General features: G+C 41.6%; 1 protein-coding gene across 3 annotated transcripts; it reads right to left on the minus strand.

Moving 5' to 3' along the window:
• Nucleotides 1-9,735: 9,735 nt before the first annotated feature.
• Nucleotides 9,736-20,299, minus strand: hmbs (hydroxymethylbilane synthase). Of its 3 annotated transcripts, none has more exons than XM_023351765.1 (14): nucleotides 20,124-20,299; nucleotides 17,986-18,039; nucleotides 17,371-17,443; nucleotides 16,141-16,190; nucleotides 15,900-15,955; nucleotides 14,543-14,620; nucleotides 13,674-13,751; nucleotides 13,492-13,567; nucleotides 12,557-12,670; nucleotides 12,426-12,464; nucleotides 12,215-12,334; nucleotides 12,073-12,126; nucleotides 11,297-11,383; nucleotides 9,736-11,209 (listed from the first exon to the last, which is right to left on the minus strand). In XM_023351765.1, exons 1-14 carry the CDS (start codon nucleotides 20,145-20,147, stop codon nucleotides 11,033-11,035), a joined length of 1,080 nt encoding a protein of 359 aa, XP_023207533.1. In that variant the 5' UTR covers nucleotides 20,148-20,299; the 3' UTR covers nucleotides 9,736-11,032. The 3 variants fall into 3 exon arrangements, with proteins under 3 accessions (XP_023207533.1, XP_023207532.1, XP_014327380.1); XM_023351764.1 differs by lacking the exon at nucleotides 20,124-20,299 and adding an exon at nucleotides 18,133-18,251 and having other exon boundaries at nucleotides 9,736-11,206; XM_014471894.2 differs by lacking the exon at nucleotides 20,124-20,299 and adding an exon at nucleotides 18,133-18,250.
• Nucleotides 20,300-21,087: the final 788 nt, after the last annotated feature.

Here is a 21,087-nt window from a genome sequence, read left to right on the forward strand (position 1 = left end):
TAAAAAATAAAAACTAAATAACAACCTCTAACAGCTAGCTTTATCATAAATTGTGTCAATGGAAAGTTAATTGAACAGATAAACTGAATTTCTCCACAGACTGTTTAACTATTAGGTAATAAATGTTTAAATAGAAAATGTAATTATGGAAAACTACACTTCCTCTCAGCTGTTACTGTTATTATTTATGCCATGCTAGGCTAACTATCTGCTGACATTTGCTCTTAGAGTAACTGATGAAACTTTTAAGTGAAGCTTTGAGTGAGAAAGAAATGAAACCAGAATATTTCTGTGTCACAGAAAAACATTGATATGGAAGCTTTTAACTGCCAGAAATAGAAAATGAATGCAGGAGCGGTATCTCTTTAAAACGTGACAGTTTCTCATTATAACAAGGCGAGTCATTATTGTCTTGTTAAAAAGGTATAAAAGGAGCTCCCTTTGACACTCCGTCTCCCCACTCCGTTTCTTCCAGATGACAGCACAACATCCTGTGAGGCTTTGCCAACATAAACAAGTTTTATTTTTTTTATTATGATACAAAACGCTGCTCTTATGCTATTTCCAATCTCTGGCATTTAAGGGCTTCGGTGGTTCAATCATGTCTATGGAAAAATAAACCCTGAGGCACAGTTCAGCCTAAAATTACTGAAACTTTCCGCAGATTTAGTTAAGATGGATTAATATTAAGATTTTTCTAAAATCCTTTTCTTTCTGGAAGTGATATCAGTGTTTGAAGTGGACCAGCCAGAGTCCAGACTTGAAGATGAAAGAGTTCATGTGTCAAACTCAAGGCCAGTGGGCCTAATCTGGCCCACCATTAGTATTTATGTGGCCCTCTAGAACTTCCAAGATAAAAGATAAAGGAAAATTAAACGCTGGTAAAAAAAAAAACGCTGTAAAAGGGTCAATAGAAGAACCTTTTACCTCTGTTATGTTGTGATGACATCCTGTGGATGGAGTTTCAGAAAGGACAGGTGTTTTTAAAGAGACAGAGGCCCAATTTCAAGGAGTTCATATTTGAATTATATTGTATTTTTTTATAACAACTGAAGGTCATAGTTACTTTATTGTGTTATAAAATAGCTCTATGTACCTAGAAAACACATAATACTAACTTTTTAACATTTTAAGAGTTTATTAATGGGTGGTTTTATGAATACAGTCTGCCACAACCAACCCTTGAGAATATTTGTGACCTTAATATGGCCCAAAATGAAAATAATTTTGAAACCCCATAGAGAATCTGTGGAGGGGGCCCAAGTGGGGAAAAAAAGTTTTTTTGTTGCTGTAATCCCAAGAGAATTATTAGTGAGAAGGGTCAACATATTGTAAATGGCATGGGCTTTTTTTTTTTTTTTGAAATTGATACTACTTTTACATTGTTCCATTTTTTTTTTCCAGATATCTGCCTTGCTTCAATAGTACCGTGCTGATGTGTTCTGTGGTTTCAGCAACATGAAAAAGTTTGAACTTTGCGAGACAGATGAATATTGCGTCATGGCGGACGATGCTGAAGAAGACCCGGAGTGCAGTAGATGGCCCACGGCTCCAGACGGCTACATCCCCAACTCCATAATCAGAAGCTGGAGGAAGAAACAAAAAAGTTCCAGCGGGGAAGACTTCTGGCAGCAATTCTTTTCCACCAGTGTGTACGTTGAACTGGGCGAGGAAGAGGAGAGAACTGCTGACGAGGTCTTCTACTGTTATTTCGATGTGGATGAGATCGATATTCCTGCTGAGATGGAAAGGAAGAAGTCAGCAAGAGACAGGTCGCCAAGCACGCGGAAATCAAGCAGAGTGGGAAAAAAAACCCCTGGAAGAAAGGTTTCAGTTAAACCAAAAACAAGTCAGAAGAGAAAGGAGAGCGAATATGGGTCTGATATGCAGCCGAGGAGGAGTCTGAAAACGTCTAGAAGAAGTCTGGTGTCTCAGAAGTCAGGTCAAAAAAGAAGTGGCAAGTAAGCAATAAACACAAAGATGACTTTAAATCCACAAACATGCCCAAATGTGAACTACAATTCAGTCTAGGTGTTTGTGTGTGATAGACTTTCCAAAACAGAAATTGAAGAGGGCAGACCTCTGGACAGGACAGGGCTTGGTGAAGGCGTTGAACTTGGGCTTGGTGAAGGCGTTGAACTTGGGCTTGGTGAAGGCGTCCAACGTCCACTTCAATCTGACTCCATGTTTGATTCAGCAGGCCAACAATTCGACACCAAACCTGGAGGTGAAAGGAATTAATGCTCTTGTGTATGAACATGTATGGTTCCTTACAATACAAACATTTACACTTTTTTTGTATTTTTTGCAGAGGGGCAGCAGCCTTCTGTTGACTATTTGGATGCTGACATCTCAAAGCAAGGTGACATACGAGAGCCCTTCATTTGGCCATCATAGCATAAAGTTGACATCAAAAGCACAGCATTCAGAACAAAAGTTGACTAACTTATTATGAGCTGCAAAATGTTCCCTTCTGAGGACATATTGGGAAGTAAGGGACACTTAAAATGCAATGCCCTGTCATTCAAATTCAAAAATACTTCGTTAGTCCCAAAGGGAAATCAAATGTTGTTGTAACTCAATAATTTAGATTATTCAAAGATCCATTGAAGATGGTGATGGCTGCTGACAGGAAATATTTTCTGTAGTGGTCTGTATTGCACTGAAGCTGAAGAAACCTCTGACTGAAGACAGAAGTCTTGGGCAGGCAGATGAGACCTTCCCAAGATGCCTGGGAAGGACTGTCTCATGACTGTCCTCTTCATGAGACAGTCTCATGAAGAGGAGACTGTCTCCTCATAGACAGGGCTGTCTATGATTTTCTTGATCCTATGAAGGACTCTTCTTTGCATCGTCATCTCCAGAGGTTCCATAGAACCAGAGCAGAACCAGCCTTCTTTATCAGGTTGTTGAGCCTTCTTAGGTCCCTGGCTCTGATTCTGCTGACCCAACAGATGACAGCAGAAGAGATGACACTCTCAGCAACAGATTTATAGAAGATCAGCAGCACCTTACTGCAAACCTTGAAGGATCTTAGCTTCCTCAAGAAGTACAGTCTGCTCTGTCCCTTCTTATACAAGCTTCACTGTTGCATCTCCAGTCCAGTCTGTTGTCAACACGAACACCGAGGTATTTATATTCCTCGACCACCTCTACGTCTTCTCCCATGATGGAAATAGGGTTTGATCTAATCCTGTTCCTCCTGAGATCAAAATCATCTCCTTTATTTTGTTCACGTTTAAAATAAGATTATTGTTCCCACACAAAGCATGTCATGGTGTGCCAACACGCGGCCAATTAACACCAGACACTGATACATTTATACCTGAAGCTAATTAACGATGCCTGGTGGCTTCTCCAAAACATCAACTATTTCCCCTAAATCACTTTGTAACAAGTTAGGCCGTATGTTAATGGTTATTGTCCATTTGGAAGACCCATATGTGCCTAAGATTTAAATTCCTGTCTGATGTCTTTAGATGTTGATTTGATATTTCCACATCATTTTATTTTTTATTTTATTTTATGAAGTGTTCCATACACAGGAGCTCCTCCATACAGTTCCTCCTGAGCAACAGGAGGAACTGGTGCACAGCACCACAGCTCTTACGTAACTCACAGTTGGGAGTTACGTAAGTCTTGCCGCCATACGCCCGATGGTCGCTTCCTGTGGAAGCGACCATCAGGCACCAGTGCCTGATGGTCTTCTCAGGCACTGCAGTTTCCTCACTTTTTCTTCAAATGTAACTTTGACCATAGCAATAAACATTTGAGCTTTAGTTTAATCAAATCACAGGATATGTCTTCAAAAGCTATGGTGTCTGTCCCTGAGTGCATTTGCAAACTGTGATTTGTTTGAGATTTATGAATTTATTTGGCAGGGACAATTAATTTCAATTTATATTTCTTCAAATGTGTGCCATTAGGATTTATATATTTGTAAATGTGTGATGATATTTATGAGCCCTGGACAGTACGAAGTAACAATCCATCTCCTTTGTTTCTCATGTAGCTTTAGATGATCAAACACAGATCAGTACCACAGAAACTCCTTTACCAAAGGCTCCTCCTCCAACTCCAGAGGATAAGAAATTAAAACGGAAGGTGACCTTCCAACTGCCTCAAGATGCAGATCTTCTGCTGTCCACTGATGAATATGACAGTGGAGAGCACAACAAGATGGCGCTCAGTACAAATGTTATGTCACTCTTTAGAAAGCAAAGAGAAACATTCTCTCCTCAAATGAAAAGAGCTAAGATTAGTTCTGGAAGAAGAAAGTCTGGAAGGGAAAGCTTTAGTTCTAGAAGAAGACGCTTTAGTTCTGGAAGAAGAAAGTTTAGTTCTGGAAGGGGAAGCCTTGTATCTAGAGGAAGAAGGATTGATTTTAAAAAGAGAAAGTCTAGCACTAGAAAGGGACAGATAAGTCTTGCAATGGCAATGCATTTGCCACTTGCTCATTTCTCTACAGGAATAAAGAGAGGGACCAGGCCTATCAGAGGCAAATCTCGAGTTACTGTTCCATTGTCCACCACATCCCGGAAGCAGCTCAAAGTCCAACCTGAAAGTCCTCCAGACACTGCTGATGACAGTCTTCCTCCTTTTCTATCCTTCGGCCCTATCAGCGACAATAGGCCCCTTCCTGAATGGAGGAAGAACATGTACAAAGTGATTGCTCTCAAGGGTTTCCGTTCTTCACGGGCACAAAGGCGGTTTTCTATGGAGTATCCAGATGAGTCTACCATTGCATCTAAACTCTCAGCAAAAATCCCCATCCTCCAACAGGGACAAGCTGAAGAATCCCAACAGGAGAAGCAGGAGATTGAATTGAAAAAGAGCACAGAGCCAACTCGCCAACAACCCACCGAAGGGCAGTTTGCAGCAGAGCATCAACAGGAGTCTGCTGGTGCATTTCAGCCCTCAGTAACCACCCCTGAGCTCCAACAGGGTAAAGCTGAAAAATCGAAACAGAAGATCCAATTGAAAAAGAGCAGAGAGCCAACTCGCCAACAACCTGCCAAAGAGCAGCAATCTGCTCGTGCATCCCAACCCTCAGTAACCACTCCCACGCACCAAAAATTGAAACCAGAGATCCAATTGAAAAAGAGCATAGAGTCAACCTACCAACAACCTACTGAAGGGCAGTTTGCTGCATATCATCTAGGGGAACCTCCCGTTCTATCAGAATCTTTAACAGTTAAACCCATTATCCCAAAGCCTCGACCAAAGTTGACAAAGGTGTTGACGACGACAACAGAGCCAACCCAACAACAACCTACCACAGAGCAGTTTACTGCAGAGCATCAACAGGCTTTTAGCCATGCATACCAACCGTCCACCCCCATGCTCCAAAAGGGTCAATCTGAAGCATCCATAAGGTTGGGGCAGGAGATCGAATTGAAGGAGAGCACAGAGCCAGCCCACCAAAGGCCACGTTTATATGGAGAATCCACAGGAGCCTCCCCATATGCAGAAGCCACTCCATATGAAGGAGCTCCCCCATACACAGAAGCTCCCCCACACATGGGAGCTGTCCCACTCATAGGAGCCCAATCATATACAGGAGCTCCCCCATACCCAGGAACTACACCATACGCAGGAGCTCCCCCATACCCAGGAACTACACCATACGCAGGAGCTCCCCCATACCCAGGAACTACACCATACGCAGGAGCTTCCCCATACCCAGGAACTACACCATACACAGGAGCTCCCCCATACCCAGGAACTACACCATACCCAGGAGCTACACCATACCCAGGAACTACACCATACCCAGGAACTACACCATACCCAGGAACTACACCATACCCAGGAACTACACCATACGCAGGAGCTACACCATATCCAGGAACTACACCATATGCAGGAGCTACACCATACACCGGAGCTACCCCGTACACAGGGCCATTCCCTTTTACAGGAGCTCCCCCATACCCAGGAACTGCCCCATATACAGGAGCTGCCCAATCCACAGGAGCACCCCCATACCCAGGAGCTCCCCCATACCCAGGTGCTCCCACACATACAGGAGCTCCCCCATACCCAGGAACTGCCCCATACCCAGGAGCTCCCCCATGCCCAGGTGCTCCCACACATACAGGAGCTCCCCCATACCCAGGAGCTCCCCCATACACAGGAGCACCCCCATACCCAGGAGCTCCCCCATACCTAGGTGCTCCCACACATACAGGAGCTCCCCCATACCCAGGAGCTCCCCCATACCCAGGAGCTCCCCCATACACAGGAGCACCCCCATACCCAGGAGCTCCCCCATACCTAGGTGCTCCCACACATACAGGAGCTCCCCCATACCCAGGAGCTCCCCCATACCCAGGAGCTCCCCCATACACAGGAGCACCCCCATACCCAGGAGCTCCCCCATACCTAGGTGCTCCCACACATACAGGAGCTCCCCCATACCCAGGAGCTCCCCCATACCCAGGAGCTCCCCCATACACAGGAGCTCCCCCATACACAGGAGCTGCCCCATACACAAGAGGTCTCCCATACACAGGAGCCTCTTCGTTACAACTCACTGAAGGGCAATTTGCTGCAAAGTATCCACAGAAGCCTCCCTGTGCATCCCGACCTACAATAACCATGTCCATGCTACAATGTGGCCCAGCTTACACCGCCCTTAGGGAGCTAAGAGTGGTTAAGGATCTAAGGGTGGCACAGAAGAGTCAACTGAAAGACAGCAAAGAACCAACCCACCCAAAGTCAGTTTTCTATACAGCATACACAGGAGCCTTCCCATTCAAACTTCCCAAAGTGCAGTTTGCTGCAGAGCATCCACAGGAGCCTCCCCATGTCAGTTTACGAAAGGATGGTTTGCTACAGAGTATCCCCAGGGGTCTCCCCGTGCCAACCCATCGAAAGGCTGTTTGCGGCACTGAAACAGGAACTTTCCCGTGCCAACCCACAGAAGTGCAGTTTGCTGAGGAGCAACCACAGGAGCCTACTCATGCATCCCAACATTCAAAAACAATGCTGCGGCGGGGTCAAGCTGAACCAACCCAAAGGGTAGTGCAGGAGGTCCAATTGAAAACCAGCTCAGAGCCAGCCCAATGTTCCTTCAGTAAAGTGGTCCCTTTGGCTTCTCGACAAAACTTCATCACCACAAGTAAATGTGGGAAGACACAGTATGGAAAACTGCAGTTTAACTGGATGAGGGGTTCATTAAAGTGAAAACTGATTTGTTTCAAGAAAACAAAGTAAAGTACCTTGTCTGTGTTATCTTTTCTTACATGATTTCTTTGTAAAAGAAATCATGTAAGAATTATTTCTTTATACAATTTGAATCAGCTTAGCTACTTGTTTTACTGCACATGGAATTATTTCTAGAAAATGTTTTCATTCATATGGATGTGCAGAGAGCACCCTAAAATGCTATTTTCCCTCCGGATCTATGGGTGGCACCATAGATCCCATAGATCTATGGATCTATCCATAGTTTGTTTGACGTGGCAACAATTGCTTGCCCTCCAGTGAAGTGACGGGCGAAATTTGTGGATGTGAAATTTTGAGCTGGTACATATAGAGGCGGTATACAAGAACGTTAAAAATAAAAATCTAAACTTTTGTCGATGCTACTTTTGCTGTCGTGTTCCGTGTGTTGGGTTCAACCAGTGTGGGAGAAACCGCTCTCTTTTCGCTGTTGTTCTTCGGTCCCTGTGTTGACCCCATTACTCTTCGCGAGCTTGCAGTTCAATAGTGGCGCTTTTCCATGAGTGTCATAACCTGCTCGGTCTGACCCGGCCTGACCCGGTCTGACCTGGTCTGACCTGGTCACATTCATTCCCCATTGCTCTGTTCTCTGATTTTCTCAGAGGTAGTGCTATCTGTACCAAGCCGAAGCGATATGATTGACAGCTGACCACATTCGTTGACTGGCTCGTGATTACTTCACAGCAAAAGTGCCAAAACCTCATTATAGTGTCGCTGTGGGACCACGGACATGCTGTCCATCAGAGAACTGTTCGGTTTGGAGGAGTGTAATTATCAATGCAGCCACGAGCAGCGCCAGGAACGTATATGTTACGTTTTGGAGGGGAATTACCTTAACTGAGCAGACCAGCTAGAAGCTTCTCGCTCTGGAGAACAGAAGATAAAGAAGAGAGTAACGATGAAGCTGTGGTCAGAGGTCCGTCGAGCTGCAGGTCTTCATAGATTGTATCTGGAGTGTCGCGCGCTTCTGATCGATTCTCTGTAAAACAGCTCATATAATCATGTCAGGGTTGTAACTTTCGGTTTTAATGGCAGCTGCTGTTAAAAAAAGACAGAATTGTCAAATTAATAAATAAAAGAGGTCTTGTGTGGAGTTCTTTTTGTGTGTGTGTCGTTTTTTAAAGTTGTTTTCAGTCAGCAAACACAGGTTTCCAACACATTGTGTGTATGTATCATTTATCATGGCTGATATAAAAGAATGGAAACTGGCAGCAGGGCATAAAAAATGAAAACTTTCTGAAGTGAAGGCTTTCTGGAAAACCCCGTTCTAATGTAAAGTTTGACAGATTACTGGATAAAAGAAATTTCTAGTTGATAGACTGATTTGTTGGCTCAATCAGACGATCACACATAGCAATCTTTGAGAATTTGAAAACATTTGATCTTTTATTTGCCAAAGTTATGAGGGGGGAACCAAATATTTCAGCTGCCTGAAATAATCTGTCCCCCCTCTATAACACGGGAGCTAATTATTTTTTCATAAGGAAATAAGATGCAAATGCAAAGTGATAACATCCCAGCATATAATCTTAAAATTGCAAGACGACTGTATCCACTGATCCACAGTCACCCCAAGGTTTCCCCCAGTGAATTAGAAGCCTTGCGGCCCAACATGCTTCACTTTACTGTTTAAAATAACAAATAATGTTAAACACACTTTATTGACAAATGTTTCAAATCACAAGAAAAACATGTTTTCTGCTATGCTAGGCTGTTATTGCTAGAAAAGTCTGTTGATTAAAATAGAAATTAAAGCTGAAAAAAACATTTATAACCAGCATCACCTATTTATTTATTTTTTTCAATGGGAAGACCCAGGACACGCTGGAGGGACTATGTCTCCCGGCTGGCCTGGGAACGCCTCGGGATTCGCCGGAGGAGCTGGAACAAGTGGCTGGGCAGAGGGAAGTCTGGGCCTCCCTGAAGCTGCTAACCCCACGACCTGACCCCGGGTAAGCGGAAGAAAATGGATGGATGGATGGAAAAATAACACGCTTAAACTAGAGAAATTATACAAGAAACACAGCATCAAACTAACTGTACTGATGAAAACATTAACCCTTACTGAGAAGTATCAAAGAAACAGAGCATAAGAGTACTTTTTTAGGAGGCAGATATGCAGCCGACTTCAGCATAAATCCTACAGCTTACACAGATGGCACCTGGATCAGAGAGAAGCAATTACATTTTGAGCAATGGCTTAGAAATATGGAGCGTAGCATTATATGACGCCATTTCCATTACAATTTGACATAGTTTCACTTAGTGCCACCATCTTCCATATTGAATATCATCTGTTCTCAGAATTTGCCATGCTTTCAAACCCTGGCACCCGAGAACTACCACACACAGATGTTCCTGGTACAGACTCACATTTATGGATAAATCAGTGAGAAAACAGTTACTGATCTACAAATGTCTGCATGTATTTTTAGATCATATATGAGGATTGATAAAGTGAATATATATATATATATATTAGAATAGAAAATACATTTCCAGATCATGTTAGTTTTTAATTTTAGATCATTTTAATGGTACATATCATTTTAAGTCACTTTATTTGGCCTGGGGCCAGCTCCAGCTCCTTAACCCACCTGCTGCTGCTCGCTGCCAGTCAGCTGACTGAAAAAACAAAAACAGTCTCGCTTACGAGACAATTTCTGCTGTTTGGGAATATTTTGTGATGATAAAAAGTACAGGAAGTCATAATCTAAAAACTAGCAGAGAACTAGTCCTGTTGCCTGGCTACAACTACAGGCCAGGTACAGGAACAGATAGGTAGACAGTGTTACTCTGAAGAGCACAAAAAAATGTATATTCTTCCCTCAAATATTTCTTCAGAATTTAGCAAGTGTCTGTTTCATTTTCTGCCCAAGTCTATGCATGAAAATATATAAATAAATACATGCTATATCATTAATTTAAAGGTTATAGCGTAGTTTTCAGCAACACACCGAATATTTGCTGCTTTATTTGTTTTCGTATAAAGCAGTTAGATAAGGAAAGAATTCTAGTCTCAAATTTATATGAAAATACCATCGCTATGATCCCACCAGACCCTCAGCACAGCCTGAGCCTCACGTATCAGAGGAACCTCAGTGAGGCTGGAATAACCACATCATTTCACAGACACACACATTCAAATGTTTGTGCGAACACAGTGCTAATCACGTGCTCTTGCCAGCCGTTTTTGTGTTTATGCAAACATTCTTCACACTGTAAGTAAAACTTAAACCATCTCTGTTTGTAAAGAACAGAAAACTGAACTGAGGGAAGGGTTCTGAAGCTACAGCTTCGAGCGTTAAAATGTCCGGTTCAGTGCAGAGCTGTGCGGATCCCAGCCTCGCTCTCCAGTTCTGCTACGGGCAAGCGTTGGACTCAACATTTGCGTTTGTGTTTGTAACAACAGTGTGGATAAGCTCTTCCTTTCTGCTTCACTTGGATGACGGTGGCACGTCCTGGACTCATTTCAGTTGGTGATGCAGGTGCTGAAGGCCGTTTTGTGATCATCCCAGTGGGCTGATGTGTGTGTGGTTAAGGAGATGGTTCACTGAGGTAAGTACAGGCTAGCACCCAAACCAAGACCCACAAACAGAAGGGACTCCTGACAAACTGATGTGCTGAGCGCAACTTTGGTTCAAGTAGTGTTTCCACAACACAGTTTCTTAATCAAGTGGGCTTTAAATTAGCACCACACAAGACAAAGGTTGTGGTTTTATTTGAAACAAGGTTGCGTTAGACTGAACAAACAGTCCCTTCCATTGGAGGCGTAAGGGGAGGGGGAGGGGGTTATGGGATGGGATTATCTGGCGTCATTGAGCTGCCGGGCCACCGTCAGGATCTCCTTGGCTCCTTTGCTTAGTAGTAAATCAGCCAGTTTGACGCCCAGCCGCTCAGCCGCATCCTGGGCTTCAGCTGGGACTTTGATGGCTGTGACTCCCACTCTCTGGACCTGCTCGTCCACCCTCTCCAGGCTCTGCTGAGAGTGGAGATCAGTAGGAAGATTAAACCTGAGAACTCACAGTTGTAAAGAAGAGCAGCGACCAGGGAACCCTTTCACACTCACCTCGTCGCCGGGAGCGATGCTGGTCTGCATGGTTTCTTTGATGCTCTGTGATCCATCTAGACTGTACACAGCGCCGGTCAGGTAGAGCTGAAAAAGGACGGGCAAGTTTACAGTTTTTCTTCGGTCTTTAAGAATATTTTTGAAGAAGTTTGTCAAACTGATGCACAGATATGTGTCAAACAGCATGAAGTAGGGTTGACTGGAAAATCAAAAATCGCGTGTCTCATTTTAGATGAATACAGTTCGACCTGTTGGTTTGGGCAATCAGTATGTAAACACATTTGTTGAAGTCAAGTCTGCAAGTGACTGGTTTGAGTCAATCAGAGGGAAGCAGTGAACGAGTAAGAATTCACAAAAGCCTTAATAATTTTTACATTTTTTAATTATTATTGAAATAAGATATCATGTTCATCCATCCATCCATGATCTTATCTGAGCTCAGGTCAGGGGGGCAGCAGTAGTCTAAGCAAGAAAACCCAAACTTCCCTTGATTATATTAGCTAACTGTATAAAGTTAGCCGATAATCTCTAACTTTCTACAGTTAGCTAATTTTAATTTCCGATGCCGACTCAGTTGGAATAAACGATTTACTTTCCTTAAAGGGTTTACAAGTTGCTGCATGATATTGTAACTTGAACTGGGAGAGACTGCTACCAGAGGACTGAGTGGTTTGGGACAAATGAGGGGCCCATGTGCACAGGAGCCGTACTTTACACAGTCAAAGCAGCAGGCAGTAACCAACAGAGCAGAGTCCTCCTCTTCCCAGCATTCCTACCTGGGAGTCCTTCACCTTGGTGTGCACAGCCACAGGAACACTACAGCCGCCCTCCTATTAGTAAAAGTTATTCTGAGTAAAAATCAACTCCTTAATTTAAACGCTGACAAATTTGTTCAAATAGCACAGGTTTTTGTTGTACCAGTTGCTTGAGGAAAGCTCTCTCAGCAATGCAGCGCAGCACAGTGTCGGGGTCATGGAGGACAGACACCATCTCCAGGATGTCTGCATCTCTGGCCCGGACCTCCACTGCCAAAGCCCCCTGAACACAAACACACAGGGGTTCACTACAACACGACTGAGCACAGAGTTAGCTTTCCATCACACAAACTGAACACAATTTATTCCTCTACCTGTCCAACAGCGTACATACAGTCTTCAGGCTCCAGGATCTAGAAGTGGGATCAGAGAGTTTGTTAGATGTAAACCAATCAGAAATATCTATGAGAGGATCTGACATCATTATCATCATCAGAAGGGGTACCAAGCTGATTCGGTTCTCCCAGCCCATCCTCTTCAGGCCGGCAGCAGCCAGGATGATGGCAGCGAAGTCGTCCTTCTCATCCAGCTTCTTCAGACGCGTGTTCAGGTTCCCACGCTGAGGGCGGTCGCTAAGGAAACGCATCACCTCAGTGGAAACTAGGCAACATGTTGTTTTCTACACTCGCTGGAAATATTATTCATATTCCTTTAACTTTTTCCACTTTAAAAGCCAAAGACTTCAAAGTATCTTAAAATGTATTTGAGATAACAGACAAACGCAAAGTAGGGCATAACTATGAGCTCATTTTGAATTGAACTGAAATGGATAGAAATGCCTGCAATACTTTTCAAATTTATTTCTGTAGCCTGTAGCTGCGTTTCCATTGCAAATGTGCACAAAACTATGTCAATATTCCATAAATAAGTCTGTTCATGCGAGCAGTCCTTAAAAAACGTGAGACGCCATCATCCTCCAACCACTTCCTGTCGTCTTCTTCGTGGTCTGGGCCAGTGGCAACATCTGGTTGTTGATCATGTGACTTGTGTGATGCGAAAAGTGCAGTTTTATGTTGCAGTTTTGCGACATAAACCAATTTCGATACGACGTAAAGCCCACCTCGTCACAGCGGCAAAACTTTTAATGGTAAAACAAGAATCTTTGTTTGTTTTTTCAAAATTGTTGTGTTTCCATTAAGCAAACTTAATTTTGAAATCTCAAATTGAGCAATTATAAGGCAGATGGAATCGCAGCTTGTCCTTTTTCATGCACTTCACAGACATCCATCACATTGTGTTGACCTATAACATGGATGGAAAAAAAAATCACACAGAATGTGACAAAGTTCAAATCATATAAATACTCTGGTCATCTCCATGCCGTGCTGATGAGGCCCAACAAGTTCAGAATGAAAAGAGGAAAACTGTCAGAAAGGATACGATGTCCTTGAATTCCAGATGGGGAAACCTCTTCTTCAGCTGGGCAGCGCGGCGTAATGAACTCGTGCCAATAACACTGCACACACACACACACACACACACACACACACACACACAGATACATACTATGAAACATCATCTGTCCATAACCATCAACTCCAAGTTTCCTAAACAAGCCCCACCTTTTCTCTGGAAGAGTGTCCAGAGTTTTTCCTGTGTTGCTTGGATGGAGCACCACTGCATCATGGGGGTTCTCCCTCCTGAAACAAAGGACACAAGTGGTACATGCTGCTTGACCCTCTGCCCCCTCCATCTGCCCACTGACATGAAGACACTGAGTAATAATAAGACTTATTGTGAACACAGAGCCACTTTCCAGCTCTGCTGCTGGGAAGAAACACTAAAGAAACACTAAAGAAACACTAAAGAAACACTAAAGTTCGTATAAGAAACTGGAATGATCTAAAAATGTTTCAGCGTGGCGTTTGGTTCTTTGTAAAATTAGTGTTTTAATGTTTACCAGGTTTTTGAAAAATTTGAAATTACTACAATCAATCAAAACAACTTTAAATAAAATGTGTGAAAGATTCTAATGGATACAGGTTAATTAATAAAAACATAGCAATTATAAAATTGTGGGTTTTTTTTTACATTAACAGAATATCAACAAGGGTTCGCGCATATTTGTAATGAAAATCCAGGTATTATCACTCATAATGTGTTGACACCATGAGCCTTTATGTTCCTCCTCCATATTGAGAGTGATACTCAGGAAAATACAGAATTGTTGCTCATTTCCTCTATGTGTCTGGGGGGCATCACTAAGCACTTGTACTTCGGTCACCAAATTGGTCAGCAGCAGCCCTGCTTGTGGGCAAACTTCCTTTAACTCTGCTTGTCAGCAGCAAGTCCCGACCATGGCAACGTTCTTCTAGAGCTGATGACTTGGTGTTTGCTCACGAACAGGAGCAGCACTTCCTTGGTAGAGTCTGAGCTGCAAACAGAACAAGCTGTGACCTGAAACGCTCCAGACTGCAGACCGTGGACCTACTTCAGCACAGCTCCGATGGTGAACCCTGCAGGCAGGCTGGTGGGGAGATCCTTCAGCGAGTGAACGACCAGGTCGACCCTGCGGGTCACACAGGAAGGACATCACTCACACCAGTGGCGGCCATGTTTCACTGGAATAATGCATTCATTCAGCTGCAGCCCGGATACAGCTGCTACATCTGAGGCTGCGCTTTGCAAGGCGTTTCCCTCTGGAGGACTTCCTTTAAAACATGCTCTGCAAAAGTATTCATACCTGCTCACATTTTGTCTCACCAATTTATTTCATTGGATCCATCAATGAAATATATTTATTTGATACACATATTATAAATAATACATCTATTTGATGCGATAGAACACAAAGTGGGCAGAATTGCGGGGGGGAGTAAAACTGAACCTGGTTTTTCATTTATACAATTTAAAAAATGTGAAATTAATCTGTATTAAGAATTCCTCCATCAATATTCTGCAGAAGCATCAGCTTTCAGATTTTAATTGTGATAAAAAATGGAAACTGAAAGCCATCGTTTCCCCTCCACTTCACAACTTTGTGCTACTTTGTTTTGGCCTGTCAAAGAAATGAAACGATTAACCGCAATGATCAATTATTGAAATAATCGTCAATGAATTTAGTAATCATTTACTAGACTGTACAGACTTCACAACATGCCATATGCTGAAAGAACAACACAGTCAGAGATTTGATTAAGTCAAAACTGCACAAAAAATATATATCTATTTTGCATTTAAGACTAAAAAAATAAAACCAAACAAACAAAAAAAAACGCTCTTCATCTATGAATCTGTTCCACCCAGAACTTCAAATTCTGTAATAAAAGCTCCTAAGAAGCCTTTGGTACAGTTGATCAAGTGTACAGCAAAGTAATGCTGCTATTTCATTTCAGGTAATAAAATATTTCTTGTTTAGTTTTTTTTTAAAAGGAACTTTATTTGCATTTTTATGTGTTTTCAAATATTGTAGAAAATAAGTAAAAAGTGGTTAAATAAAAAAATCTGCAGAATGTGCCAATTTTTTTTAATCCCATTAATCAATTAACTGTGAGAACAATTTATTACCAAAGTATTGGTTAGCTGATGCCCTATTCTGTCACAAAAACTCCCCACGAAGCAGATGAAGGTTGTGGTTGTAAAATGAAACAAGAAAAAGATCAAAGGGTGTGAATACTTTTCCGCATCAAATGTGCAGACAGGCAACATGTATTTTCTGTTATAAAATGAATGAATCCTTAATCAACTTAGTTGCTATTCTTCCTTTATTCCAACAAAGAACCTTAAGTTGAACATCCAGCTGAACCCTGAAACAGTACATAGGAGTCTGCAGTCAGTCTCACACTTACTCATTCCTCTCCAGGGCGTTCTCCAACTCTTTGGTGAATAAACTCTTCTCACCAATCTGAAGGAAACATTTTTTAAATAAAAACAATATTTATTATCCAGACCTGCAGGTTCCTTACTTTTCCAGACTGCACAGATAACGACAGAGTAAAATCTGCTGGGTGAAGACTCCAGGTCACACTTAAACCGTTTAAAACTTTGAGCAGCACAGAGTACATATGGCACCGTAAACAATGATTTTACCTTTGATAAAGCTCTGTCAAGGATTATATCTCCTGTTGTTGACATGGCAACTAGAAGACAGAAGATATTTATTAATGATAGTTGGGGTCAATACCAAGAAGAGATGTGGTCATACAGGTCCAAACAGTGAGAGCGAGAGATCTGCAGCCATCACATAGTGCTCTCAGAGCAGTGAAGATAAGATCACTTTGCTCCCTGCAAATCACTTTATTTCTATTAAAATATGATCTCTGGCTGTTTCTAAATGTACTACAGAATGTAGAGAGAAAATATGTTATAGTCAGTGTCGTCATGGGAATTAGAAAATGATTTAGCTTTTGGTTCTTTGTGGTATATTATTAACATATCTATATGTTAATTTTGATTAACTACTTATACAGATTTTAAAAAGCAATAAATATTCTCTAACACTTTATTTGACTGAGTGTGCACAAACATGACATTAACACCTGTCATGAAGATGAAGGAGTTTTCATGAATGTTTATGACTGTTGTCATGAAGTGTCATTCGGTAAATAATGTCGCTTTTGATGCAAAGTTGACAATTTTAATGGACTTTCAATACAAGCTTCAATGCAACTTTACATTAAAGGCGTCGTTATTTATCGAATGACACTTCATGACAACAGTCGTAAACATTCATGAAGATTCTTATCTTCGTGGCAGGTGTTATGTCACATTTATGACAGTGTCACGTCAATGTTATGCACACCCCGTCAAATAAAGTGTTACCAAATATATTTGTTAATGGGCTCATATGTCTATGTCTTCATTAATTTTGTTGCCAAAAAAGGCATTTCAACAAACGCTCCTTTTTCTTCAGACACCATTTTAGCTATGTTTTCACCATCAACACAAATGAGTCAGATACCTATGTTTCTATTTAAATAATAGAAATCACTAATCGATTAAAAAAAAAGAAATGTAAAAGACAAAATAAAAAAGGCTTAAGTTTGACATCATTTACTTAAATATAAATAAAGTCATATATTAAAAAATATAATCCAGTTCTTTTTCATTTCCTCTGCTTGCAACTATTAACTAATTACTAGTCTGGACGTAGGCATATAATTTACGGATTAGATTAAAACAGTCACAGTGAATGAAACTTGTGCATCCATTCATGCCAACGATGACTGGAGGTAAACCACACACTTTGTTCAGACCTGGTTTGACTTTACTAACTAGTTTTATCTCCTGGCAGAAGAATCCACAGCTGCAGCTGCTCACCTATTTCCAGGTGGACGTCCGGGTAGAGCTCCTTCAGCTTGTCGGCCACACTGTCAGTCTGGATGCGCGCCAGCTACAACAGAAGACGACAGAAGGAGTCATTTTAGTTTTAATTTTTTTTTTTTTTTTACCCCTCCAAGGGGGTCTTTTGTGGCTTATATAAGTATACTTATATAAGTATACTTTTACTTATATAAAAGTAGGCTGACAGGAAAGGGGGAAGGAGAGGGGAGAAGACATGCGGCAAATATCGCCGGGTCCGGGAATCGAACCAGACGGCCACTTCGAGGACTCAAGGCCTCCAAACGTGGGTCGCGTTATCCCCTACACCACCACAGCACGCCCAATTTTTAATTTTTGTTATTAGTTCTACCAAATCCAGACAGCAACAAATCCTGAAATCAGTACGGACAGCAGGATGGGGAGTTCTCGTCAAGACAAAGCCACTGTGTTATCTCTGCTGCAGACATCCTGCTCAGCTGCCTCTGAAGCCGCATCAGATAATTCATACTCAACTGACACTCTGGATCTCTGCAGCATCTCGACCCAGGTTCAGAATGAGAGGCGAAGAGAGAGGAGAAAATGTAACGGAGGAGTAGGAAAAACTCAGCGTACCTGGCTCTTGCGAGTTCCGATCCTGATGACCCGGCTGACTTTGCCGTTCCCGTCCTGACAGGGTAAAATAAAAAACAATTCAAATAATCTCAGTCAAAGAATCTCTCACCGCTCCAAGCACAGCACTTTCCCTCTGCTGTCCCTCACCCTGATGTACTTATAGGGTCCTTCCTCCATCACTCTGGTTCTTCGCTCTGAGCCGTTGAACTGTAGAGCTTATTGTGTCTGGGCCTGCCTGCTGCGTCTTGGTAAAAGGCTCTGTGCTGACTGAGGTCATATAGTCTCAAGAAACAGTGGTGTGACTCACTGATCCTCCCCTCCCACTACCCTCCCCCTTCTGGACACCCACACCTACAGATCTCTGCTTCTGACAGATAAGTGTGCCGTTAGAAAAGGCAGGGATGGGCATCTGAGACGGAGGGGCTGCTGGCTGCAGGGCGCGGCCATAGTGAGGGCAACATGTGGAAGACCTGGCTCACCGTTTTTATGAATGGAAGTTTCAGTCATTAAAACTGAGAGTCAATATAAAGAGAGGACATTCTTACTGCTCAACAGTGGACATATACGCAAGGCAAAAAGAAATTACTTAGAACTTAGAAGCAGCAAAACAACCAGATCCTGAAAACTTTGTGACTCTCAGGACTTTGTGTGAGGTTTGAACTGGGGAGTCAATTGGTTGGAAAAGAAGAAATGATCTAAAGTTGGTCACCAAAAACTAGGAAACAGCTGAAAGAAACACAAATACTAATGACGTTTGAGTAAATTGAAATTCAAAAATACTTTCTTGATCCCAAAGGGAAGTTAAATGTTGCTGTAGCCCATATTACTTCAAATTCTTTGAAGTCTTTGTACAGTAACAAAAATACAATTTTATCAAATAAATATACATAATAGCCATTAGTCATTCAAAGTATTATTGATTAATTCTCTGTAGAAACATTTATTTGTTTTTATAGTAGCTCAGGAGGTTCAATAATTACCATCTGAGCATAATTTTCACTTTAGCATAGTGTCTGATTTAGCATAGCTTCAGCCCCAGAATAACTTCAGCTTTAGCATAACCAGAGTTCAAGCATAACATGACTTTAACATGACTTTAACATGACTTTAACATGACTTCGGTTTAAGTAAAACATGTTTTAGCATAACTTCCATTTAACGTCATTCCGTTGTAGCTTAATTTTAGTTTTAGCAAAACTTCAATCTGACCATAACTTCCACTTTTGCATAGCTTTCGTTTTGGCTTTTTTTTTTTTTTAATTTTTCATCAACCCTTCTGGTTGTCTGTATTTTATTCGACCCTGAAACCAAATCCGTTGATATTCTGGTGTGTCACAACCTCACCAAGTTCTGAAAGACCCAACCTGAACTCTGAGATCAAATAAAATGTTAAACTATAGAGAGCACCAGTGTCCTTGGACACAGTGAAGCTGGCAGGACATCATCATGGAGTAAGAAAGTTTCTACCAAGAAAGACTGTTCCAAAATTGTCACATTTGAGCTTCACTGTTTTGTTGTTTTCCATCGTGACTACATCTGATTGGGTTCACCTTACGAGGCAAAAGACTAAGATTTGTCCTACATAACCATATGATCTATTCTGTTTGTGAAATTGTAACACCTTAATTGAAAATCATCTCTAAAATTACAACACAGATTGATCCATCAAGGACTGTAATAATTTATAGTGAACAAATGTCCTTCAAACAGGATCTCCTTATTGTAGTAGTGGAAGCTACGAATGAATGAATGAAAGTTTATTTTTATTTCGAACAAAAAGGAGAAAATAACTAAAAACAAAAGAAAACCTTTTTAAAAATCACCGCTCGAAAAGGATCGGAGAGAAGTATGAATTTACTGAAACCCTCTCCTTTATAACATTATAATTAATTATAATTCATATGCATGCTTCTGTTCAACATAATGCTTTGCGAAAATCAGAAGTGACAGTCCGTTCTTTGGCTAAACTTTGACTCGCTTTTCCCCTCCGCTTTTCCGTCCAATCCAAACTTCTCTTCACTAGCAAACACAAACAACAGCCAATCAGCGCGCCATAGCTAAGTGACGTCGGCGGAAGTCAACCTAAGCTCCAAGAATGTACAGAGAGCAGAAATGAGGGTGGCCAGATAAGAACCTACCTGTGAGCTCGCTTCTTCCGACATGTCGGCCGTCTGTAGAACTCAGGTGGTTTTGTCGGACTCAGCAGGTTACTTTGTTCGACACTCTGCACGTCAAAAAAATAAATAAAATAAAATCCTTTCCTCAGAGCTCTGCTCTCATTCTGCTCGCTGTGTGAATGAGTGTAGATCCTTGTGACGTCATCAAAGTAGAGGTCATTTCCTCCTTCTGACTAGCGCCCTCTAGGACGGAGGTATTCAAACTTTGTGCACCGCGGGGAAAACTCGCCAAGTCAAAAAGCACTTTTTTAAAAATAAAAACGCAAAAATGTTTTTTTTCTGTCAATTACTTTTCTTTTTATCTGCTCAGCAAATATTTTGTTGAAACAAATAAATTATTGTTGGATAAAGCGGGTCTCTGAAGTTTGTTTCCTAACATTTTGGGTCGACTGTTTTCGACCCAAAATGTCGACCCGATTTTTAGTTGGACTAAAAAAATCATTTCAGTCTGTTCACAGCAACAAACACGAGAACCTTCTCAGAAAATGATTGGTTCTATTTGTCTAAGTTTAATGAATGGATCTTTTGTTGAGTAAATCATTTCTGGATGTGTGTGGCCCCACATACAACGATATTAAAATGAATATTAAAAAACAGTCTAAAAAGAAATATTTGTAATGCTGCATAATAAATAAGAACTCCTGAATGTCGTTATTGGTTCATCCATGCCCTTATTTCTTTAGCAGCATGTTGCATTTTCCATTGTCCTTTTTTTTCTTGTTAGTTCATAACCATATACAAAATCAACAGTTTTGTAGGGATTGTATTTTTCATGTAGACTAAATAAAATCACAGTCAGATTTTATAAAAATATTTCAAATAGAAAAAACAACCATTAAAAAAGCATTTTTAAAATTTTTATTTTCTTGGGAGTGCAATGTTTGACCCAGAGGGGAGCTATAGCACCCCCTACTGTCCTCCTTGC

Source organism: Xiphophorus maculatus, chromosome 18, assembly GCF_002775205.1.
Source record: "Xiphophorus maculatus strain JP 163 A chromosome 18, X_maculatus-5.0-male, whole genome shotgun sequence".
NCBI lineage: Eukaryota > Metazoa > Chordata > Actinopteri > Cyprinodontiformes > Poeciliidae > Xiphophorus > Xiphophorus maculatus.